This window comes from Urocitellus parryii, chromosome 10 (genome assembly GCF_045843805.1).
Source record: "Urocitellus parryii isolate mUroPar1 chromosome 10, mUroPar1.hap1, whole genome shotgun sequence".
NCBI lineage: Eukaryota > Metazoa > Chordata > Mammalia > Rodentia > Sciuridae > Urocitellus > Urocitellus parryii.
The window spans coordinates 91,179,674-91,206,045 of NC_135540.1; the positions used below are offsets into that span (position 1 = coordinate 91,179,674).

The following is a 26,372-nucleotide window of genomic DNA, read 5'->3' on the forward strand; positions in this document are numbered from 1 at the left end:
TCAACAATCTGGGAAGTCCAAAATCAGCAGCTCCAAGTTGAACCTTCTCCCAATTGAAAACTCATAATTAACTTTCTCTTTGATTTCTCTCTGCAGCTGCTTTACCCTTGCCTGTTTCTCCAGTTGTACAGGAGGTCCCTTAAGAGAAGGAATAGAACTAGTCATCAGGGTTCACCAGTGCCAAAGAGGTTCTTTGTCATCTAAGAGACATGCCACATATTTATTCATACATGTCATGTACAGAATTTTTTGTTTTAGGAATTGTAACAAAAATAAGATTGTGTTTAGTTAAATAATGATTGCAGAATGTTAATGCATTGGACCTTCTTTTAATCACAGACACAATGAAGGAGCAGTAAGAGGAGGAGAAACACAGGAGAAAGGAAGTTCAGTGGAATTCTTCCTGGGTTGCATCCTTAAGCCACCAATTTAATGACACCCCTGTGGTACAGCAGTAGCTGTTTGGTGATCTTTCCATTGTAGTAAAGTTGATGGCACTTTCCAAGAGCATCACATTTAGTGATAGAGGTTAAGATATCTGCTTTATTTAATTATAAAATGTGAAGTAATGTTCTCAGCCACAGATTTTACCCTGGAGTAAAATTGTAACTCCAATAAGAATCATATTTCTGTTTATAGTTCATTTTTCTTGTTTACCACATTCATAACTGTATTTTCTAACATCTTATAGCAGGAAGTATGAGACAAAGGAAAAAATCCCCCACTATTTTGTTGTTCCCACCTAAATATACATTAGTTAAGTTTAATTCATGGCTGAGGCAGGGTAATTTTACATTCAAATACAGCCTTGGCAACATAGACCCTAAGTCACTAAGTGAGATCCTGTCTCAAAATTAAAAGTGAAAAGGGCTGGGATGTGGCTCAGTGGTTAAGTGCAGCTGAGTTCCATCCTGGTACCAAAGGAAATATAAAAAGTTTACTTCTGTGTTTAAATGTATATAATTAACATTTTCATTTTTTTATGTTGGTAGGATGCTGTTCTTTGTAGTGTCTTTGGAGCATTGTTGTTTAGAAGGCCATGAATATCAGAGATGTACTACAACAGTGCCCCCATAAAGTTCAGTAAATGAATTAGTGGAGAATGAGGGAAGAAAGTGAAACATACAATGTAAGAAAACTCTTGAGTTCCTGATCCTGCTTCCACAGAAATAAATTAACATGAAGTTGCTCATCCTTGCCTGCCTTCTGCCAGTTTTTCTTGGAAAGTATAAGCATAAGGAACTTTCATCATGTCTGCTCTGATTTCAAGAGAGAAAATCTTGGGATTATTTTCTATCAACAGAATACATGTTAGGAACACTGATTATACTCAAAGTCTGTTATCTTGAACTAGTGAGCAGTAAGTAAAGACAACATAACTACTTTCTTTTCAGAGAATTAAAGTGTGCTAATTCCACTGTATTCTTAAAATATTGGTGCTATTGGTCTGGAGTTGGAGTTATAGTTTAATATGGAAAAATATGCATTATACACTATGTGTTGATTTTCTTGAGAACTCATGTTACATTGGCAAGCTATATACATCATGGTTTGTCAAAATAATGTCCTATTTTCTTCATATTTTTAACAATAATTCAGTGTCCTTGATGGGTAGTTGAAAAACAGCAATATGTAACAGACATACAGCCGTGTACATGGATATCTTGACAGGAAAATTTGCAAGTTAATATCTCTGTTGTCTAGTGAAAACTACCTCAAATTGAATTTTTTATTTTTTTGTTGTTAATGTAGATGGACACATACTTTTATCTTATTTACTTATTTTTATGTGGTTTGAGGATTGCACTCAATGCCTCACATGCTAGGCAAGTGCTGTAGCCCCAAATTGAGTTTTATTTTTGGATCAGATGTGAGAAACTAATGCTTATAGAAAATATTGAATATTATGGTAGGTAAGGATTGGAAAGTGTTGTGTGCATTTAAGAAAATAAATTAGTGTATTATCTCATCACATTTGTTATCCTCCTCGAAGAATATTACAACCATATCTTATAAATTGTTCCTTAATCCATAGAGAAAACAAACTCAAATGCCCTTCCACCTCAAACTTGTTACCCAAATTTAGTAAGGTAAGAAATGTAGTGGAGTCAGAATAATACAGAACATTAATGTTATATATAAGAAAGAAGAGGGTCCATGAAAATACCTGAAGGATAAAATGTAATCAAAGTTGTTAAAGGAGAATCACCAAGCAGAGAAACATTACTGAATAAAATAGAGATGTCAAGGGCAAATTAATGTCTTTCTTCTGTAATTTTCTCATCTGCAAGATGTTATAGTAATTGTTTTAAAAATAAATTGTGAAAATTGTATACATTTTCCATTGTTTATTAAAATGATCAGAGAATTCTAGGATACATATTTTCATTCTTACTTTTATTACCTGTAAATTCATTAAGTACATGTTTTATGTAAGGAATAAAAAGACAAGTTGGTTTTGAAATAAGAGAAAAATCAACATATTATTTGAAACTGGAGGGAAAGTTTGCGTTCAGATTAACTCTATATTCTGATAGCTAATCAAGCCTTCCTCTTGCACTTAGTAATAAAATATAATGTTCCTTTTTCCTTTGTGGAAATTATTGAGGTCATTAAACCTTCCAGGCAAATCCTTTAAATATTTGATCATTTTTGGTGCTATTTTACATGGGATTGTCTTCCTAATCTATTTTTTAGATAGTTCATTATTTGTGTATGGAGACATATCTGATATTTGTATAGTGATTTTGCAGCCTGAAATTTTACTGAGTTTGTTTATTCATTCTGTAAATTTTTTTGGGGGGGCGCCTTTATGTTTCTTATAAACAAGATCATGTCATCTGCAAACAGTGAGAAGTGTAACAAGTTTTTTCCTTAGTTTTCTGCTTGGAGGGCACCTTTTATTTCCATTTCCTCTTAATTGCTCTCTTTAGGGCTTCCCATACTACACTGAGGAACGCTGATGAGAATGATCATTCTTGTCTGTTCCTGATCTCAGGGGAAAGTCTTTTAACTTTTCAATGTTGAGTATAATGTCAGCTGTGGCCTTGGTATACGTAACTTTTATTGTGTTGAGTTATATTCCTTTTAGACATAACTTCTTGACAGTTTTATTGTGAAAAGCTTTTGAATTTTGCCAAATGTATTTTCCACATCTATTGAGATAACTGAATGAGTTTCATTCTTCATTCTGCTAATGTGTTGAACCAAATTTATTGATTTTTTAAAAATGATGAAACATATTGATGTCCCAGGAATAAACCTCACTTAAACATAGCATGAATCAAAACTGTTCTTCTTTAATTCATTCAAAAGCTTTCCCCCATGTTTTTAAGCACCATAGCTATTAATGAGTTATATGGAAGCTGCTCAAACTGTTACAATAAGTATTTGATACATAGTTAATGAACACATATATACCAGATATTTATAAGCTTCACTTCTCAACTGAGGTTCAGTTCTAAATATCAGTCTACTTGGCATTTATATTTGAAAGTCTTTCTGCTATAATCCTCTATTTAAGACTAGATTTCAAAATTTCTGTGAGCCAAGGAAACCAATAAGCACACTACAGAAATGGCAGGTGACTATGTTTTTCTGAGAATTTCCATTTTTATTTCTGCATAGAACACTTTAGGAAAAGACTTCTCTACCTTTCTTGTGTGTGAATTATGTAGGGATTCCTGTTAAACGTAGATCCTGATTCAATAGGTCTGGATGTGATTTCAGACTCTGAGTCTTCAATATGCTCCCTGTTGGGATGGTATTGGTGCTGCTGCTCTAACAACTCACTACCTTTTAGACAGAAGCCTTTAAATAATGTCCATGGACAGTTAGAGGCAGGGCATCCTGAAACTGCTATTATACACAATTCTGAGTAAAGGTTTATATGTACTAAAGTTTTTAATATTCTTATCCATCTGATATGATTAAGTATATTATGCCCATTTTTTCTCAATGAGGAAATGAAGGTTTAAGAGAATAAGTTATTGGTCAATATCTTTAAGCTAGTAGCTATCAAAGACAAGATAAATGACTGATTCTTTTTCCTTCTAGAACCCATCTCTTAATCATAGAGAGTCATCAGCTTTTTCATGAAGTGGTCAAACATATAACAGATCACATTTTTTAATGAGAATATTTTTGTTTATTTGGTTGCTTGCTTCCTTCTCTATCTCGAACAAATTTTTTAAAATTGTCCGTTGTTGGGGAAGTAAAATAAAAACAAAATCTTTTGTCATTCCAGAAACCTCTCCATAAAACCATAAGAGAAAGGAAACAGATTCTTATTCAATGAACTTTAAGTCAGAATATGAAATCCATCACAGGTAACTCACTAAGCAAATTGAGAGGACAAGAAGAAATCTCATTCAGGCATCATGGTGCATGTCCAAAGTCCTGGTGGGTTGGGAGGCTGAAGTAGATTCAAAATCAGCCTATGCAATTTAGTAAGATTTTTTCTTAAAAAAAAAAAAAGCAAATAAATCTCACCTTTATACAGAGCCAGGTAGACACAACTGTTTACATACATGTTCTTAAGATAAACAATAACTATTCCTCAAGTAAGACTTGAAGACATCATTTTTTTCACATATAGTTCATCCCAAATTTGTTTGGTAATTGGGTGATCATCTTTGTTAAAGTGTTGGATTGAGCCAAAGGAAAAATAAACTTCACAGATCTTTATCACTATAGGTCTTGCAACATGGAAGGAAGCAGATGGCCAAAGTTAAATTCCCATCTTCTCACAAAAACTGGGAGATATGTACTATGTTCCTTGATAATTTCATTTCCAGTGATGGCTTTTTAGATCCTTGAGAAAGTTATTCTTGTAGAGCTGGAAAGAGTCTTGTTTTGCTTTTAATAAGATTGCTATTGTAGCTCATAATGGTAAAATGTTTAGGTGGTTCATGTATTTTCATGTGCACTCACACACAAAGATTGACATTATTTCAAAGAAAGAGAAAGAACATATAAGATTTTTAAATTAAATGTTCTAATAAAAAGGAGAGGTCTTCTTTTTTCCCTTCAAGGAACATTTAAGCTTTTAAATTTTAATTTGTGTTTGCTCTTACACCGCCACCATTTTTACTTCTATGGAGTAAAGGCATTTAATGCTAATATCATTAAACTCAGTTCTCTCCATAAGCATCTCCGTTACTTGTAGTGTGATAGTCAAGCCAAAGTGACTCTATTTTGTTTAGTAACTCCATTTTGTAAAAACCATGCCAAATAGAAAGGTCATGACTGGGGCAAATTGTTCTTTTCCTTTTGCTATAGAAACCCTTAAGAACATGGAACTACCTAATGTGGCATTGTTTCTGTAACTGGGGTGACTGGGCTAATTGTGACTAGCTAAGCATTCTGCCTCCTGACTACACTCTTATGCTTCTGTAACCTGACTTGCTTGCATTGGCTAGACCCCCAAACGTCCCTTTTGTGGATTTCAGGCTTATAAGGAGCACCCTTGCAATTGTTCAGGGCTGATAAGGGGAATAACTTTATTAAAATTAGTACTTATATTTTGCTATTTCATTTTCTTTCTTTTTTTGGGAGGATACTGGGGACTGAACTCAGGGGCACTCCACCATTGAGCCGCATCCCGGCCCTATTTTGTATTTTATTTAGAGACAGGGTCTAACTGAGTTGTTTAGTGCCTCGCTTTTGCTGAAGCTGACTTTGAACACTCGCTCCTCCTGACTCAGCCTCCAGAGCCTCTGGGATTACAGGCATGGGCCACCATGCCCGGCTCATTATTTTTCCTTTATAACAATAAAATAGATACACCTCTTTCCAAAATTCAGCATCTTAATAAGTATAATTTAATAACTTTGCTCTCAAGGAAATATATGTCCTTAAGCATTATTCAAGGAAATAAAACATATGTAGATTTTGTGATATTTTGGATAGAAACTAATATAAAAACAAAGACACTTAAGAGGCATTTGAATTGAAGTTCCAAAGAACTGTTATTCTATAAAAGAAAAAGTTTAATGACCAATTGCAAATGTAGCTAGATTCCTATTTTTTAAAATAGAGTTATTATTTATTCCTTCCTTTTAATTCACACTATAAAAATGTGAGAGTATGATCCATAGCTAGAAACAAGAAGAATAATAGTAAACGGAATACTTTCTGTTTTTTTTTTCCCAAATCTCATATTCCATGAAAAGTTGGCTTTAGCAGACATATGAGGAAGAATATGTCCTGCTGTTTTGCAACAAGGGGAAAAGGAGGCTGATTCATAGTGGGGTAAGGAGAAGGGAGCCTGGGATTGATGACCCAATCCATGTCTTGGAAACTGAAAAATTATTTTGGTTAGAAAGATAAATTCATAATGAAGAGCTATTGCAGTCTTATAAGGATGGTGCCACAGGATGTAATATTTGCCAAGATTTTATTCTAACTTTGTATTTTAATTTTTTAAAATTACTTCAATGAGTAGAAAAACATGTCTTACTGTCAACCTACACTAATGATTAAAGTGGGAACCTAGAGAGTCCTAGAAGAGAGCCCAATTCCTAGAAGACTATTTTATTATCTGCAAAAAACATCTATATAGAATAATATATTCCTCTTTTATTTTATTATAATAAAAATATAAACCTGAAAATTTATGACATGTGAGTTCACAGGGATGCATTTTGTGTAAGAGGAGTTCAAGTGAAATGTTACTCAAGGTGATTATATTTTAATTTGTGAAATATAAAAATTGAAATATCTAAGAGGGAAGTGGTATGTTAGTCCAAATTGGTAGGTAAAAATTCAGGATCATACCTAAAGATTTGTAGCTTTAACACTGAGGTACATCTGCAGCCCTTTTTATTTTTTATTTTGAGATAATCTCACTGAATTGCTAAGTCTCATTAAGTTGCTGAGATTGGACTTGAACTTGCTATCCTTTTGTCTCAGCCTCCAGAGTCTCTGGGAATACAGGTGTGTACCACTACGCCTGGCTACAATTTTTAAGGCGAAAGATTTATTCGATCTGAAGAGAAACCAGAGTATGGCTACAATTTTTAAATAGAAAAAAAATAGCTGCAGTCAGAAAAAAAAAAGAAAAAAAATGATGAGGTGAGAACCCTATAGAACATCTATATTATAAAACAAAACAAAACAAACAAAAAACAGTGAATTCAATATATGTGGAAGAAGTAGTCAGGGAAAGAGAATTGTAAGCATTACTTTGCTGTTAAGATTCTAACAAAGGACCAAATACAGTAGTGCTTTTGGGATAAGTTACAATAGCCTCCACTGTGTGATTATTAGTGACTGTGAGAATGAATAGAGACAATAGAATATTGGTCACACTGCACCTGAAAATTACTCAGCAAATTTTATGTGTCAGGGTCATTAATGCTACATTCACTATAAATGACTGTGGTGAAAGGAGTAATAATGAAGAAAAGAAAGAGCTTTCCTAGGGAGTGAAAAGTGGAAGAGATGGTGGCTGAGGACAGGGGCAATGCTCATACTTAGTCATGAAGGGTCAGACTGGGGGGCTGATATCCTTGATGATTTTTTAATTGATTTTTTAAAAAAATAAATGACAGCGGAATGCACTACAATTCTTATTATACATATACAGCACAATTTTTCATATCTCTGATTGTATATAAAGTATTTCACACATATTCATGTCTTCATACATGTACTTTGGAAACTGATGTCTATCACAATCCACCATCCTTGCTAACTCCTGTCCCCTCCCTTTCCCTCCCACTCCTCTTCCTTTTCTGGAGTTTGTCTATTCCTCCCATGCTCCCCCTCCCTACCCCACTATGAATCAGCCTCCTTATATCAGAGAAAAGATTGGGCATTTGTTTTTTTGGGATTGGCTAACTTCACTTAGCATTATCTTCTCCAACGCCATCCATTTATCTGCAAATGCCATGATTTTCTTTTCTTGCTGAGTAATACTCCATTGTGTATATATGCCACATATTTTTTTATCCATTCATCTACTGAAGGGCATCTAGGTTGGCTCCACAGTTTAGCTATTGTGAATTGTACTGCTATAAACATTGATGTGGCTGTGTCCCTGTAATATGCTGTTTTTAAGTCCTTTGGGTATAGACCGAGGAGAAGATAGTTGGGTCAAATGGTGGTTCCATTCCCAGTTTTCCAAGGAATCTCCATACTGCTTTCCATATTGGCTGCACCAATTTGCAGTCCCACCAGGAATATATGAGTGTGCCTTTTTCCCCACATTCTTGCCAACACTTATTGTTGTTTATATCATAATAGCTGCCATTCTGACTGGAGTGAGATGATATCTTAAAGTAGTTTTGATTTGCATTTCTGTAATTGCTAGAGATAATGAACATTTTTTCATATATTTGTTGATTGATTGTTATCCTCTTTTGAGAAATGTCTGTTTAGCTCATTGGCCCATTTATTGATAGGGTTATTTGGGTTTTTTTTTTTTTTTTGGTGCTTAGCTTTTTGAGTTCTTTATATATCCTAGAGATTAGTGCTCTATCTGATGTCCCCTGGTGTTCTCTCAGTGCTCAACTCTTTGGCACTTTTCCTTCACAGTATTTGAGGACTTGCCTCAGTGAATTTGCTTTTACTGTGGAATTGTATTCCTCTCTTTCACACATTATTTCACTTCTCTGCTCAAACTCTGACCTGCCACCATTGTCTTTCTTGATCATGCTATCTAAAATACCCTCCCATTGCCTATTCTTTAGTGTGGTTATCATCACATGGCCCTCCTGTATTGCTTCTTTTCATATTTGTTCTTTTCCTCCAATAATTAAAATGTAAACCCCATTGAGTAGGGTCTTTGTTTGGTTTTCCAGTATAAAGCATCTAGAAATACACCTGGCATATCATAGTTGTATTATATGACATCTAGAATAATGCCTGCTCAATGTTTGTTGAAAGTAGTCTAAACCCTTGATAGATGGCCTCTAAATGTTTCAGTACTCATTAGATCTTCTTCTTATGGTGTGATATTGTGTGTTACCATCTGTAAGCACAGGTTGTGATTTGAGACTTGAGAACTCTGGTGGAAGTTGCCTCAATGGTGCTGAGAATGTAAGTTATGGTTGAGGCCTCCAAATATGCAGCATTCAAGTACATCAGATATGAGAGGCACACTTGCAATTAAGGGCCTCAAATATATACAAAGTTATTTTTGTGCTATCCAAGCCAGTTTCAAAGTTAAGTAAAATTAGTTGTTAGAGAACAGGTTATTCTAGTAATAGTGACCTGGTCTTTAAGTCTAAGGAATAGAAGAAAGACCACGCAGCTAAAAGTGCATTTGATATTTTAATATTTTGGCAACATTATTGTGTTCTATATCTCAGAAATAGTGATGAAAAGACCTCAATCATCAGTACAGTTAATATGAACACAATCCAGGTCTGACATATCCAACATAAACCAAAAAGAATATTAACAATATAGAAAATATTCCACACAAACTTCTTGTAGTTCAATATTGTTGTCTTTTCAACAAGCACATCAAGAAATGTTGATAGTAGGAGATGATGTGATAGATGAGAAAACTATATAGAAATGATTTTTCTAGGCAAACCTATGAATAAAGAGAACATATTAGGTTATCTAAAATGTATATTCTGGAATATATAGATATAAAATTCTTAGACATATTTATGTATATAATATACATATACATCAAACACATAGGCAGATCTAATATAATTACTTATAGTTATCACTAATTAATGATTTCTAGTACCAAATGAGTTGTTACTAAGAATTTGTTTCACAAGTGACTAAATTATGGTTAAATAGCTAAATTCTATACAGTATTATGCAAAAAATTCTATTTAATAATTCTACTAAATGAAAATATAATTCTGAGAAAATGTTGAAGGAACATTTTAATTATTCTTAATTTCTAAGTAGTTTACTAGGCATAAAATATATCTAATTTCTAAAATAATTGATGATTTCTTGACTTATTTGGACTAATTATTTGTCAAATAATTATATTTAGCAAAATGTCCTTTCAGAAAAATTTACTAAAACTCTTCAAAAGTAAATCCTTCACAATCCATTTGATTGGAAACCTTTTTATTATAGTTTAGTTTCATAAATATTTTGCCAATTTCATTTACTTTTGCCTTAAGGTATTCTGACATCCTTTGCTTTGTTTACTTCTGGTTTTCCTATTGGTTCAGGCCTTAATCAATTAACTTTTTCTTTCTACTACAATATTATGCTTGTAATTCAAATATTGCACCTAGTAAACTTCTTGGTAAATTTATTTCTCCTAAAACTGAGATTAAGGAAGGTTGGGTCATTATTTCAGTGTTTTATATTGTTGGGTCCATGATAAGCAATTGCAAAATAGTGAAAGACTAAATAGCATTAAAGTGAATATTGTGATTTATGAAACTTAAATCTCAGCTTTCATCCTTAGTGATTCTGATGATTTTTCTCAACTTAATATGGAAAATTTGCTGACCCCTTTCTATTATCAGGAGACCCAAATGAAAGATAGGATTAAATTATACACATATATGCACACATAGCATTCCCTGACAAAAATAAAAATTTGAGTTTAGGGGTGTAAGGTGAAAGGAAACTGTCAAGAATGAACCAGTTTGGCCATCCATGTTTAGGGAGATTTCTTCTCAGAACCTTTTTGTTGGCTGGACACAACTATCCACAAAAGAAATTGTCTGTAATTTGCTTTTAAACATTTATAAAAAGCTCACATGTGCAAATTACACAGATACCTTCCATCTGTGAATCAAAGTTCATAGAAAAAGTTAAAATATTTCACAAATAAAACTATGACTTAAAAGTTTAACTAAATTTTTTAAATGTGATTTTTCTTTAGTGTTGTCTTTTCAGCTGAAAATCCTGTTTGAATCGATGCTCAATATCCAGGCCTAAAGGGACTTACCTAAGTTCAAGAAGCAGCTGTTAGTTCAAGAATGTTAGAAGTTCCCCTGAAAGAAAAATAAATTATGAGATATTTTAACTCACTAAAGATATTTGTGTGTCACTAGAATTATCTAGGGTATATATATATATATATATATATATATATATATATGAACTCCATATTTAACAACATATTTAGGAAATTAAATTCCAATATAAGTACAATTCTCTGTCACCATTGCTATGATTATATATATCATTATATTTGAAGCATATATTTTGTATTTCATTACATGAACTCCATATTTAACAACATATTTAGGAAATTAAATTCCAATATAAGTACAATTCTCTGTCACCATTGCTATGATTATATATATCATTATATTTGAAGCATATATTTTGTATTTCATTACATGAACTCCATATTTAACAACATATTTAGGAAATTAAATTCCAATATAAGTACAATTCTCTGTCACCATTGCTATGATTATATATATCATTATATTTGAAGCATATATTTTGTATTTCATTACATGAACTCCATATTTAACAACATATTTAGGAAATTAAATTCCAATATAAGTACAATTCTCTGTCACCATTGCTATGATTATATATATCATTATATTTGAAGCATATATTTTGTATTTCATTACATGAACTCCATATTTAACAACATATTTAGGAAATTAAATTCCAATATAAGTACAATTCTCTGTCACCATTGCTATGATTATATATATCATTATATTTGAAGCATATATTTTGTATTTCATTACTGGCCTTGACATATTTATTTCAATTTGAATTGATTTTTATGTGAGAATGTGGGATTATTTTTATTTCATTTCATTACATCATGTTTTTGTTTTATAAAAGATAATAATTATAATTTTATTTTATGATTTAAAAAAGGCAAACATACCACAATGGGAATATATGGGTGGACAAGGTTCTTAATGTGAGCCCAAGAATTTATAGCTATCTGCTGTGGATGATAAACCTGGAAATATTTGGGGACGGCGAATGTGTGAAATTGGTTGATCTTGATCTGCAAAGAAATACAATTATTAACAGTAACTTCACATTAAATGTCCTCCAGGGTTCACAAGAAATCTAGAGAGAATCAAATTAATTATAACTTTAGGTACTTAGGCAATTTCCAAGTAGGTCCCAATGAAAGCAGTTTACTAATATAAAAGTCACTGTAAACCTTTCTATATTGTAGAGTGACTATAAAGTTCAAGAAATCCTCTAGTTAATTCAGGCACTCATATAAAAATTTCTAAGAGGAAAAAAAAGCAAATGTGTATGTAAGAAGGTGAGAAAAATTTTTTTTTTGAATAAGAAAGATAAGTGTCTCCTTTTATCATTTATTTTACCATATTGATCTTTAGGACCAGAGAAGTTCAGCATAATTTCTCATGATTTCCCTCTCTGGAACGACTCTGATGCAGTTGCTTCATCTTTCTAAGCATCATTTACATTGCAGAATTCTAGTAGTTAATATTCAGAGAGCATTCTGAGTAGTCCCTGTCACATATTATATGTACAAGGTGTTTCCCCCATGTTTAAGTTTTTTAACAGTCTGTTTCATTTACTTTATCATAGATTAATGTAGGAGATAAATACAAAATTAAACTCCTAACTTCCTACAGTTGAATTTTCAGTTTTTGTAAGTGGAAAGATATTTTTGAACCCCCAGGGAATGACTGTTAAATGGCTTCATGGCAATGGATGGCAAGTAATGGATACAATGGTTCGACTGCTGCTGGAGACACTCTGACAAAACATAAAGGTCTACACAGGAATCAGAACTTTCCCAAGCGAGGTAGCTCTTTATGTGGGAGGACTGTGGTTTCAGTGAAGAAAATACTGCTTCTAGTATAAAAGTTTTAGAGGAAATTTCTAGAGTGTATAGCTGAATGATGATAACAATGCCTATGCTAATAATACATTCATTGTATTCCCAGCATTCTGTTGTAGACTCTGCATATTATCTGAAATGATCATTACAAAAAGTTTTTAGAATTAATAGTGTTCATTTTTCAGTTGAAGATACTGTAGCTAACAGGAATTAAGTACTTAAAAATGTTACAGAACATATATGAATATACCACAGGGAATTTCACCATTATGTATATCCATAAGGCACTAATCTAAAAAAAAAAACACCTTATAAGTAAATAGCAGAAAGATCAATAGTGTAGAAGGCAGGGAACAGGGGAAGTACTGGGAATGAAATTAGAGAATATTATATTCCATGCTTTTATAATTATGTTGAAATGAATCCTAATGTATTGTATAACTAAAAGAATAAATTAAAACCAGTTATATTAAAAAAAATTTAAAAAGGTGATGTATACAGAGCACCTGGCATGACCTGGCACAAGGTAAGTGTTCAATAAGCACTACTTATATTTTAAAAGTTAAATATATAACAAATAATTATTTCCACAAATACCAAGGCTCTGAGATGGGTTCAGTTTGTATTTCATGGGGAAATAAATGGACATTTAAAAATACTCAATAAACAACATCACAGATAGAAAAGGCAATAGAGCTGGAGTTGGAATATAAATTGCCTGACTATAAACCTATGTCTTTTTACTGAGACATGTATGTCTTTGGACCACAAGAGCTGGTTACAGAATTGCCTGTGGTTTGACACTCTGACAAACACCTTAAAACAATTTGAGAAATTAAGTCATATCATAGTATTCAAGAGAAGTAAGAATGCAGTTGTGTTCTATGGGTAATCTCATCTAGTCCATTTGAAATGAAAACACATTTCTGAGATTTGCATGTGTTCCAGAATCAATCAATAATTGCTCAAAAGTATTTTTCTTAAAAAATAGATCCTTATTTATTTTTAAAGAAATTCATACCACAGCAACAATGATAATTTATTTTGAAATTATTCCCATATTTCATGGGAAGAAAATTCTGATTTTATATACATGTATATATATTCAATTACTTGAGTTATAAGTTTGTAAATATGTATTATCCGTAGTATTTCTGTTATTTTTATTATATGTTTTGATGTGACTTTGTTAAAAATTGGCAGCTATTAATTTTCTAAAAATTATTGCAGTAGAAAACGTGTTATTTCTTGATGGATTGGTTGTTTCTTTAACTTAAAACAAAGTGCCATTTATCCAGCCTCACTAGATGAGCTACTAGAAGTGTCCTTGATAAATAAAAAGAACAATAAAAAGAATAAAAATATGAAGAGCAAGTTAATTGAATTTGGAAACTTTTTTCAAAAAACAATAGTGTGATAGGACTTTTGGCTTTACCAACAAGATCATCATTCTAATGGACAAAATGGGACAGCAAAAATGTATTTTTTCTTCAAAAAATTAAAAATTCCATATTTTTTGTTAAAATAGTGTAAAACGTAGACAAGATGTATATGAAGATGGAACTCTTTAACTGAGAGAATTAAGAACAATTAAGAAAAATGTAGTCAAGGGGCCTAATAAAAATTGTGCTTTTATGCAATGAAACTGATGTCTTTATTTATTAAAAGAAGTTCGTAAGCATGCTTCTTCTTCCCATTAAATTTTAAATCAAATATAGTTGTATATAAATAAACACCCTTACCAAATTAGCAGTCTTCTTTAAGGTTTCCTTAAACAAAGAATACATGAGTTAAAAACATTGTTGTGTGTTTCCACTTTATTGATAAGACAGATTTTATTCTTGGATGTAGCAAGAAAAAAAATTGAGAAAAATAATATCTAGTTTATTTTTATTGTTCAAATTAGGTCTGAGTTCTCCAAAGAAAAAAACACATATTCATGACTTTAATGGAATGTAACATGGAGTGTGATTTTGCCTTCTTATGCATTTTTGAATCCTCAAGATATAAAATCATGTAAGGGAAATAGTACTTGCTAAATGCATGCTTCTTAAATGAATAAATTGATAAGTTTAACTTAGTTAATATATTAAAGAAGAATTTAAATAATACTGCGTTTATCACAATTTCATTAAATAGGCATTTCTGTATTAAAGTATTCATATGTTTTGGGTAGGATTTATATAAAATTTCTGTTAGAGTAAATATCATAAAAATATTTGGTAAATATTTACACAATTAAGCAGCTAGAGTAACAATAAATTTTAAAATTCTAGGAATTAATAAGAATTAAAACTGCTAAATAATAAGATCTCCATTTCTCATAGCAGGAATACAGAATTTAGTTCATCAATTAAGTACTGCATATAATCAAGCTAAGTAAACAATGCTTATTATGTATGACAGTTTTAAAAAAAACCCTTAAAATTTATTTAATTATATTAGTTAGGACTTACCTCTTGGGAGTTTCTGGTAGGTTCCTTAGGGGAAAAAAATAATTACATATTTTTCAAATGTTGTTTCCTACCATGCTGTTTTTGGTGTTTTAGAAGAAAAATAAAACCCAACAAAATTAACCAAATTTTTAAGTAACATTCAGGGTGCCTTTAGACATGTATTCTGAAGCATTGGTAGGAAGATTTCTGGAAATTAGCACTAAATGTATAAGCTCAAGTCCTTACTTGGAAGCATAGAAGGGACCCTCTTGGTCAGTTTGTACAACCTGAAACAGACACCATGACTCCTGAAGTAATATGATTATTCAGTGACTTCCAGTAAAGGAGATGGTATTGAACATTTTTGCTAGTGTCTGGTAGTCACAAATATAATTCTGCTAATTTTGTTATAGTTTTAGGCTGCTCCCCTAAAATGACTTTTAACATTGCTACAGTTTAAAATTTCCATGTTCTCTAATTCTATTACTCTAATCTTAAGCATAAAATAATTTAAAGACAGTCTTATACAGAATTTAATATCTGGTACTGGATACAAAGGTTTTATTTTCATGTGAAAGTACCTTACCTCTGTGGAGGAGTGTGCCTCTTTTTTCTATATGTAAAAAAAAAAAGTTTCAATTTTAGGGCTTAATCAAATAGCCACCTGGAATATGCATTCTTTTCCATGGACAATTTATCTGAATCTGAGCTTTCTTTGCAAAATCCCATACTTTCCAATGATAGCAATAACACGTGATTCTGTATGTGACAAAAATTATGGGAATAACAATATATCTCTTATATTTAAGAGCTGCATTAGATGTTAGGTTATAGATTTTTAAGTTGTTGCATTTAAAAATATAAAATACTGTATATGGAAACCAGCTAAAGAGTATTACAATGTTTTAAGATATTATATATTTTCTGGTAAGGAAATATGCATTGTTTTATAATACATGCTGAAAACAATAATATCCTGCACATATCTTCTAATATCTAGTAAAGAGAAGCTTTGAACAAGCATTTTTGATATAATTAATTGACTTAAAATCCAAATATAGCAAAATAATAATATATTAGTTACTTTCAAGTAACTGGAATTTACAGTTAGTTAAATAAAAGTATTTTATTAAAAGATGTGATAGAGGTCATGTACAGAACAAAAAGTTAAGGAAGAGGTTGGTTAAGACTAGTACAATCAAAGAAGAAACTAATGTTCTATACGTCCAATTGATCACTGAACTATCTTCTCTTTTTTATAATATATTTTCTTTATTTGTAGGTGGACACAATACCTTTATTTTATTTATTTTTATATGGTGCTGAGGATCAAACTCAGGGCCTCACACATGCTAGGCGATCACTTTACTGCTGAGCCACAACCCTAGCGCTCTTCTCTCTCTCTCTCTCTCTCTCTCTCTTTTTTTTTTTTAAGAGATAAATGAAGTAGCAAAACTCTGAGATTTTACTTTTTGGGTCTGGGTTGGAATTGGCATGCAGTAATTTTTATTTTATTTACACTAAAATTACTTAGGCATTTTCATTTATATATAATTTATTAAATTCTCATGATGTTGACATAAGTTCATATAGTTTCTTTATCAAAAAATCACTTACCTATATCATGTATTGAAGTTGTAATTACTCCACTTACAAGAATATAATGTTCATAAATATTACAGAATTGTTTTGCAAACAGTGGTCTAATTATGTTAGTCCAGACTTTTGCTTACTAATTTCATTACTTTCATGCATTCTTAATTATTAAATATTTCAGATGATTATTAGCAAAATGGTGAAATTCTATGCTGATTTAAAGGCTAACTTTGAAATTTACCATTTTAGCTGTGGACCTTGCTCATGCTGCTTCAGGATTTGCCTGGCAGGGAAATGAATCCCCAGGAATAAAAACTAAAATGTATGCATTTCACCACCAGTGAATATAATTCATAAAACATGAAGGATAGTTAACTGACTTGTTTACCCTGTTCATGACAGGGTCACCACTTCCTTTATTGATTAAGAGCTGAGATCCACTAGTTAATCTATAGTCATTGATTCTCAACTCTGCCATCTTCTGGACATAATAGAATTGATTTTGTTCTAGAAGGAAAGAAATATATCAATACTTATGAGTACCGAATATGATCAGAGCATATCTGGACAAAATCAAATGAATTAAATTTTTTATTTAGATAATAGTTAAATTATACCAAATTGACCAAATAAAAGACATTTTAAATATAAAATTCACTATAAATATGAATAAAGTGAACTTCAGAATTGAAGCAAATCATCTGGATAATTTAGGATTCTAGTGAAGTAAGGCTTTTAATAAGTGTAAAACCAAAATAATGTATAAGAAAAGAAGTGGAGAATTTGTTGAAATTCATCTCACTTTGTCAATTTTTTTCCCATGTCTGGTTGAAGAAGGCTGGTGCTTAGACTGAGGGACAATTCAATTTATATTCTCCTTCCCCTGGGCTAGTTGTTGACCTCTCATGAGCTTGTATGAAAGACATGCCAAATGATTTATATAGCACCTGTCATGTGTGTCCAGCTGAATAAATATTATAGTGTGCTCCTACTTTGATTTGGCAATGGCTTCTTGACCATAAGTTACCGTAGTAATAATTATGGAATCACCTAAAATGGCAATTTCATTTTTGGCTTCTGCTTCATACACATGGATAAGTAAGGAGGTGTGTAGAATATCAACATGTTTTTAAAATTGGGCATAAATGTTGGCTAGACAGTAGTACAAGAAGAGAATTTGATTAGAATTTAGGGAAAAAAACTATTGAGAAATTAATTTTCTGTACAACAGCTTTACTTTAGAGTTTTTGTTTTGAACTACTCTATATGAAGCTATCTCTGTTTTAAAAGATTTAGAATACATTTTCTGCATATATGTCAATTTAATAATAATTGGTATCTTTTCATGAATTTTTGAGGTTTCTGTTATATAATTTATGTATGTCTTCTGACATCACCCTATAAAGCTTTCAGAAATATTATTACTAGCTTCATTTTCATTTAAGGAAAACATAGTTTTAAAGAGATTAAGTAAGACCTTGGGGACCTGAAGTCAGAAATGAAATCACCTGACTTTGAAGTCTCATTCCTTCTTTTACTGCACATTTCTCTTCTCCATAGCAGCCAGGTAACATGACCTCATATGCCTTAGAATGAGAGCACTCAGTAGCATTTGGCCTTAACTAATCAATTCTTATTGCTACTTTAAAAAGAAGCTGAGTCCTGTTATTTTGTGAAAACTTTGAATAAAAAGTGAATAAAAGTATCTCATGAAATTTTTATTGAGAAAAAGAAGCTGAGTGACTAATTATGTGATTATATGATAAAATAGTGGAAGCTCAAGTAAATTACTTAAATAGTTTTCTGAGATTTGTAACTCTTCTAAGTTTACTTAGGATTTTTTTTCCAAAAAATGCTGTTTTCATTATTATTTATTAAGACTACATTTTCATGTCATAGTCATAATAGTAAAAAGTAATTTTATCATAAAATTGGTGCTAAATATTTTTATTTAGAAGAAATGATGTGATCATCTTGAAGAGAAAGAATTGTAAAATATATTGTTTTATTTGAAGTAATAAATTGCATAAAAAACTTACCAGCTGTTTTAGGTAGACATTTTCTTCCTCAGACTGCTCCTTTTTCTGTTAAAAAACAAAGCACATGTAAGAGAAATAAAAAGCAAATATATTACTAGTGATATTAATTCAATTGAATTGCGATTACTTATTTTTCTATTTTTGATGAAAACAGACTTTGACTTTTATAATATTCCTTAGTCATCTAATGCTCAAACTAACAGTATAAGAATATTTCCTTTAATGATGGTGGTTCCTTAATTTCTAAGGGATACCTAGGAAAGCCATTCATATCCAATAAATAGGAAGCACAGAAAGGGGAAGAGCATGTGCCCAAGGTCACTTAGGCTTTTAGTGAATGTGGAACCCAATCTTTAGTATTCTGAACCCAAATCTCAAGTTGTTATTTAGACCTCATGTTCTATTTCCTCCTCTAGAACTTGTTCCTCATGTTTGAAAGAGTTCCTTAAGCCCCAAAGGCTTTATAAGATTAAAGGGAGATATTAACTAAAACTTTGGCAACTGATCTCAGTTTTTAAAAATTTCAGTTCCTTTTTAAAAATGGAGATGATATTCTTTACTGCTATCCACTTCAGAGACTTGTTGTCAGAATCAAGTTAAAGACATGTAAGTGAATATTTAGGACAGTTGAAAACATTGTAATTACTGTTAGTTCTTTCTAATAGGTTTACTTTAAAGTTTGTTTTAGAAAATGTTATTGAAATTTGCTTTACTATCTACATTGATACTGACTGGATATTTTTCTTCTAGTTAACTTATTAAAAAAATAATAAATAAAAACAAGCAAAAATGCACATCTCACCGGAATGGAAACAGCACGATTGACATTTTTCTTAAAGCTATTCCATGGGTTCAAAACTCTCTGCTGATGATGATAAACCTGATGGTATTGGGGGAAGTAAGCTTGCTGGTAAAATTGTTTGATTTTGTTCTAGAAGGAAAGAAATGTACTTATGAGTACTGAATATGATCAGAACATATCTGGACAAAATCAAGTGAATTAAATTTTTATTTAGATAATAGTTAAATTATACCAAATTGAACCAAATAAAAGACATTTTAAATATAAAATTCACTATAAATATGAATAAAGTGAACTTCAGAATTGAAGCAAATCATCTGGATAATTTAGGATTCTAGTGAAGTAAGGTTTTTGATAAATGTAAAAACAAAATAATGTATAAGAAAAGAAGTGGAGAATTTGTTGAAATTCATCTCACTTTGTCAATTTTTTTCCCATATCTGGTTGAAGAAGGCTGGGCTCAGACTGAGGGACAATTCAATTTATATTCTCCTTTCCCTGGGCTAGTTGTTGACCTCTCATGAGCTTATATGAAAGACATGCCAAATGATTTATATAGCACCTGTCATGTGTGTCCAGCTGAATAAATATTATAGTGTGCTCCTACTTTGATTTGGCAATGGCTTCTTGACCATAAGTTACCGTAGTAATAATTATGGAATCACCTAAAATGGCAATTTCATTTTTGGCTTCTGCTTCATACACATGGATAAGTAAGGTGGTGTGTAGAATATCAACATGTTTTTAAAATTGGGCATAAATGTTGGCTAGACAGTAGTACAAGAAGAGAATTTGATTAGAATTTAGGGAAAAAAACTATTGAGAAATTAATTTTCTGTACAACAGCTTTACTTTAGAGTTTTTGTTTTGAACTACTCTATATGAAGCTATCTCTGTTTTAAAAGATTTAGAATACATTTTCTGCATATATGTCAATTTAATAATAATTGGTATCTTTTCATGAATTTTTGAGGTTTCTGTTATATAATTTATGTATGTCTTCTGACATCACCCTATAAAGCCTGCAGAAATATTATTACTAGCTTCATTTTCATTTAAGGAAAACATAGTTTTAAAGAGATTAAGTAAGACCTTGGGGACCTGAAGTCAGAAATGAAATCACCTGACTTTGAAGTCTCATTCTTTCTTTTACTGCATATTTCTCTTGTCCACAGCAGCCAGGTAACATGACCTCATAGGGCTTAGAATGAGAGGACTTAATAGCTTTTGGCCTTAACTAATCAATTTTGTTGTTACTTTTAAAAGAAGCGGAATCATGTTATTTTGTGAAAACTTTGAATAAAAAGTGAATAAAAATATCTCATGAATTTTTTATTGAGAAAAAGAAGCTGAGTGACTAATTATGTGATTACTTGATAAAATAGTGGAGGCTCAAGTAAATTACTTAAATAGTTTTCTGAGATTTGTAACTCTTCTAAGTTTACTTAGGATTTTTTTTCCAAAAAATGTTGTTTTCATTATTATTTATTAAGATTACATTTTCATGTCATAGTCATAATAGTAAAAAATAATTTTATCATAAATTTGGTTCTAAATATTTTTATTGAGAAGAAATGATGTGATCATCTTGAAGAGAAAGAATTGTAAAATATATTGTTTTATTTGAAGTAATAAATTGCATAAAAAACTTACCAGCTGTTTTAGGTAGACATTTTCTTCCTCAGACTGCTCCTTTTTCTGTTAAAAAACAAAGCACATGTAAGAGAAATAAAAAGCAAGTATATTACTAATGATATTAATTTAATTGAATTGTGATTACTTACTTCAGTGACGTCAGCAGATTCCTAAAGGAACAATATGAGAAGTAGCTTTACTTGAAGGCATAGCAGTAGTTATCACTAAATACTTTTTCAAGAAAATTCAAAGCACATTCAGAGTTCAACCCACTAGTATATAGTAAGATATTAAGTAATTTATTAATAATTAAGTAAATTAAATATTTATTAAAACTTGGTCTCTTTGTCATTCCCTTTCTGCCAAAATAACAGCATGAGTTAAATATGTTTACTTTTTGAATAAAATGTAAATAAAAGTTTAACAATTTTATATTATTTAGAGAATTTCTTGTGTATTATGGAGTAAGGCCAAGTGACACTGCCACCCCCCCAAAAAAACCCCAAAAAATAAATAAAAGAGAGAAACAATATAGACCCGACTTGGTAAAGTGAGACTTAAATTGGTGAAACTGAGGTATGCTTCCTAAGACACTGACTATGAAGAATTTAGGTGTTACTTATGGTCACAAGGCCATGATCCATGATGCTGCTGCCAGCTCTTTCAAGACTCCCTTGTAACCTATTTCTGTCAACAGAGGTGTTTCAGGTATTGGCAATCTGCATAATTTCTAACCCAAACTCTGTTTAATGTTCTAAAAAAATGTTTCTCAAAGGTTAATGTGTATTCGTACCACCGGAAGCCTTGCTAAAATAGATTGCTTATCCCCAATCCAGAGTTTCTCATTCTGTAAGTTTTCCCATAGGGCCCAAGATTTTGTTTTTCACTTAGTTTTTTTTTAGAAAGTGCTGCTGATGCTACTTATCAGGGAACACTCTCCTGTTTGAGAACCTCACCTCTAAATCACATTAAGGTTTCCAAAGTAAAGCTATGCTTCAGGCAAAAGACAATCCCTTGATTTCGCTCAGACTTGATTTAAAATTCAATTTCCTATGGAGTGAGATATATATAATATAAAAGGTAGAATAAATGATGTTTCTTCTGAACATAGTCAATTTAAGTCTCCCCAATATGGTCTGGAGTCATTTGCAAGTTGTTCCCATTTCTTCCCTTAATATTCAGATATGTATTTGCTAGAGATCATTGCATTAGGTAGAACAATATTGGAAAGCTGCTATTTACTGACAGCAAAGTTTTTTTATTTCAAAGGAAATAATATCTTACCTCACTAGATGAACTGTGAGATGATACCTTCAAAAATAGAAACAAAAATTTAAAAAATTGGTAAGAAGAAGAAATGGAATCTTCAACAGTGTTCCTCAAATATCAGTATCTGCTTTAGGTATGTTCCATATTAATTATCTACCTAATCATTAATTAATATGGAACCTCAACAGAAGGGTTTAAATAAAAACATTAAAATCAGGTTTTATAGGTACTAATTGTTATCACCTTTGAGACACAAATGGGAGAAACAAGCATTATCTGTTATTTCAAAGGCAGTATCTCCATTGTGAGTATTAGTTTCTGGTTTAGTAAAAGGGGAATACTATTAATCTTTAAATCAAGCATAAATGCTGTCAATCTAATGATGTTAAGATTAAATAAGCATCTTACCATTTCATCTATCTTGCTTGTTGCTTCCTGGTTTAAAAGAATTAGCATATCTTTATATCATTGTTTTTAAATGTAGTCTGCTGAATATAAAGATAAAATCCATCTACCACAGAGGGAAGCATAATAATTAATTCATTTTTTGTGGGTATGTATTATTATATATAAAAATTTCAATTAGAAAGAAACATGTTGGGAATTGAAATGTAAGTACTGTAAGGAAGGAATTTTGTGGGCTGTATTCACTGTTTAAAAAACAAATTTACTTAAGTTTAAAAGAGAAAATTTTAATAAAAATATTTAATAACTGTAAATAATTGAAGTCACAAAATGACTTAATCTCTGTTCTTTGTGGAAACTTATTGGGGAGGTATTTAGTGGGTTAGCTGGTTTATAGACAAATTAATATTTTTCAATTGAATTGTTCATTGAAATAGGAAGGGCAAGTGCCAATTTCCTTCCTCGTTTTCAAATTTCTTTGACATTGAATACATTTTCATCTATGGTAATTTCAGCTAGACTTATACAACACCATATGATCAGACTTGAAATCAAGGTAGCATGCCTACTGACATTAAAAAAATTGGGAGTAATTAAAGTCCTGATTCAAGAGGTCTTTATTTATAAATAAAAGAGGACTTTATTTATAATTTCCTATAATTCCTGAATAACATTTTTTGGCATAAAGTAATGCTTAGAAAATATAAAATGGTAGTTTAAAAAGTTCAGAATGAAGGCAAAGTGAGGGCCCATTAATAAGAATTCCTTGGGGCTGGGTTGTGGTTCAGTGGTAGAGCGCTTGCCTCACACGTGTGAGGCTCTGGGTTTGATCGTCGACACCACATAAAAATAAATAAACAATATAAAGTTATTGTGTCTATTTACAACTGAAAAAATAAGTAAAAAAATTCTTTCAGATGGGTGACACTTTGAAAACACGGTCACAACTGAAATATAAATATGTTTTTCTGAGATCTTTCATGTTATTTCACAGCAGTTAAGACAATAAAAATCACCTATTTGACAGAGATTAAAAAATAATGCTCACATGGGTAATGGAAAAATGACTCATAATGGACATAAAATACATCTCAAGTAATCATCACAAAGGCATGAATAGATCAATTTTACCTGATTTGCTTGGAAGATCACATTTCTGTCCTTCTTACACTTCTGAAATAATAAATGACATCCATTTTTACAGCCATATAAAATGATAAATTATTTTAAAATATATTTAACATATGATGTTATGACTTACTTCTTGCTCAATGCTGGCAGATTCCTTGGAAAAAGAAATTGATAATGAGTTTTAATTCCTTATTTGTGATTTTTGGTGCTATTCAAAAAAGCATTATTTCACACCCATTATACAATAATTCAGAATAAAATACTTAACCTTTGACTACATTGCCAAACTTTTACTCTCATGGATAATTAACTCATTACTTTCCAGTAAAATAACTTGTTCTGTACTCTCAATGTTTTTATGTGAGAACATATCACACATTTTTGCAAATGTCAACAACAAAGATGGAAGGAAAAATTTTAATTGTCCTCTGCATATATTTGTTTTCTTTTATCTTTGATTTTTATATAAAATACATATCAAGAGAACAACCAATTCTTTGGGTGACACCTGAGGAAATTTGGGTATCTGTTATGTATGTGTGGGTACAAACACATCCAGAAATTGATGCCAAATACAGTTGCAGATGGGCATGAGTCCTTATTCCAGAAGGATTGGAATTGCATTTGTAGAATCTGGAGTGCTCATCATTATTTTTGTACTAATGTCACAATTATTAAATGACTATTGGGAATGAGATAAACCAGAGACTTTTTTTGTACTATTAGTTGTCAGCATCTGTCTTCATAATTAGTGCTTTACCTCACTAGAGAAGCAGGGCTTTATCTCCTACATAATTAAAAAAAAACAAACACAAATTTATGACTTATTGACTGCAATGCCAAGGTGAATCTCTTTCTCTGCTGTCTAATGGCAATAAAATTTTAAAACACTGTGTTGTGGGTAAATTCATTGGAATTTGGATTTCTTTGACAATTGGCTTTGGGATAGAGCTATCTTAAACCTTAGAAACATGATGAGAAGTGAGAATGGTTTTTCCAGAAAGTTCTGAACTATATTACAACATATCATGGAGGATAAGTTATCCCTTCTTCCTTCTTCCTGTTCTTCTTATATTTTTAACCTCTACAACATTACAGCAAAGACGCTTTGTAGAATAATTTTTAACCTTCATATTCTGTGTAGGCAGAACATGTTATCAATGATCACAGATTACAAGGCACACACTTGGTCTCTGTTCATCACTTCCAATGTTCATATCCTTTTCATGTAGTAAAAACTTCATTCTTTTTATAGATTTAAATTTAAAAAACTTGTATCCCCATATACTTACATGCTTTGCCAGAGCAACAGCCAACAGGCAGGCAAAGATGAAAAACTTCATGGCTACTTGGTCCTGCAGAAACATACAGAATATATTTTTATCTTCTGGAGATTATATATTATTTATTGACGTCTGTTGTCTGTTACTAATTTATCTATTATTATCTTTCTACTCAATGATGAGAAAAGAGCAATGAATGTTAACTACAGGAAATAGTTTTGATAATTTCATGACTACAGATATGAATATCATAGTTTATTTCAAAAGAGACTTTTCCCATCTAAAGTGCATAATTTTAAGTCATGCTTGCTAAAATATGGATATAGTCAATTAATAGGATTAATCTTCACTGATGGGCATTTTGTGATGAATGATTATCATAAAGATAAAATTTAACCAGAATTCCTTTTAATATCATTTTTTTTTTTTTGGTGAGCCAAGACATGCAGCCAGGTTCCCTTACAAATTGTAGAGAGTTGCAGGTGGGAATAATACCCTAGTGGAATCAGGCTTCCTTCTGACTGCTGAAGCTTAAGCAAGCCCCTGAGTTCCACCAGGCCACATTTAATACATCTAACAAAAGTGACCTTAGTTATAATCTCTGAAATCACTTTCCAGATAGATTGACCTCTAATTCTTTGGCTATAAGTCCACAGACCTTTTGACCACCTACAGATGAGTTAAAATAGAAATAAAGGTATTCTAATGTAATTTTGATATATTTTACTCCTTATAATATGCATATTTAAAATTCACAAAACATATATTTTTTTTACCCAAGCTATACCTAAATTTTTTGTGATTAACAATCATGTGAATATAGAGGGTGAATACATATAGGAACTCAATTATCTGCCTTGATATTTGTATATTATAATTTTACCATAGTTTCCAAATCTTTGGCATAAAACATCTCATATTTATACTGAATAATAACAACATAATGTTGAAAATATATTCACTTACTCTGTAAAAATTAAAATCATATTTTCATCCATGTAATATACATAGGATATTTTACAATAACAAAGCTTTAAG

At 31.2% G+C, this 26,372-nt stretch overlaps 1 protein-coding gene across 1 annotated transcript; it reads right to left on the bottom strand.

Moving 5' to 3' along the window:
* Nucleotides 1-25,394, bottom strand: LOC113192422 (alpha-S2-casein-like A). Its single transcript, XM_077803135.1, has 8 exons — nucleotides 25,344-25,394; nucleotides 22,531-22,557; nucleotides 21,396-21,416; nucleotides 21,265-21,309; nucleotides 19,612-19,740; nucleotides 18,810-18,854; nucleotides 11,798-11,923; nucleotides 1-138 (listed from the first exon to the last, which is right to left on the bottom strand). The coding sequence occupies exons 1-8, from the start codon at nucleotides 25,392-25,394 to the stop codon at nucleotides 1-3; spliced, it is 582 nt and encodes a 193-aa protein (XP_077659261.1).
* Between the last annotated feature and the right edge of the window lie 978 nt (nucleotides 25,395-26,372).

Excerpts from the sequence above, each read along its gene's own strand:
- LOC113192422 (XM_077803135.1), bottom strand. The coding sequence starts at position 25,394 with ATGAAGTTTTTCATCTTTGCCTGCCTGTTGGCTGTTGCTCTGGCAAAG. Across the intron at positions 19,741-21,264 it reads ATGTCTACCTAAAACAGCTG|AACAAAATCAAACAATTTTA; the intron begins GTAAGTTTTTTA and ends CTTTCCTTCTAG. Across the intron at positions 11,924-18,809 it reads ATGTCTACCTAAAACAGCTG|ATCAAGATCAACCAATTTCA; the intron begins GTAAGTTTTTTA and ends ATTTCTTTGCAG.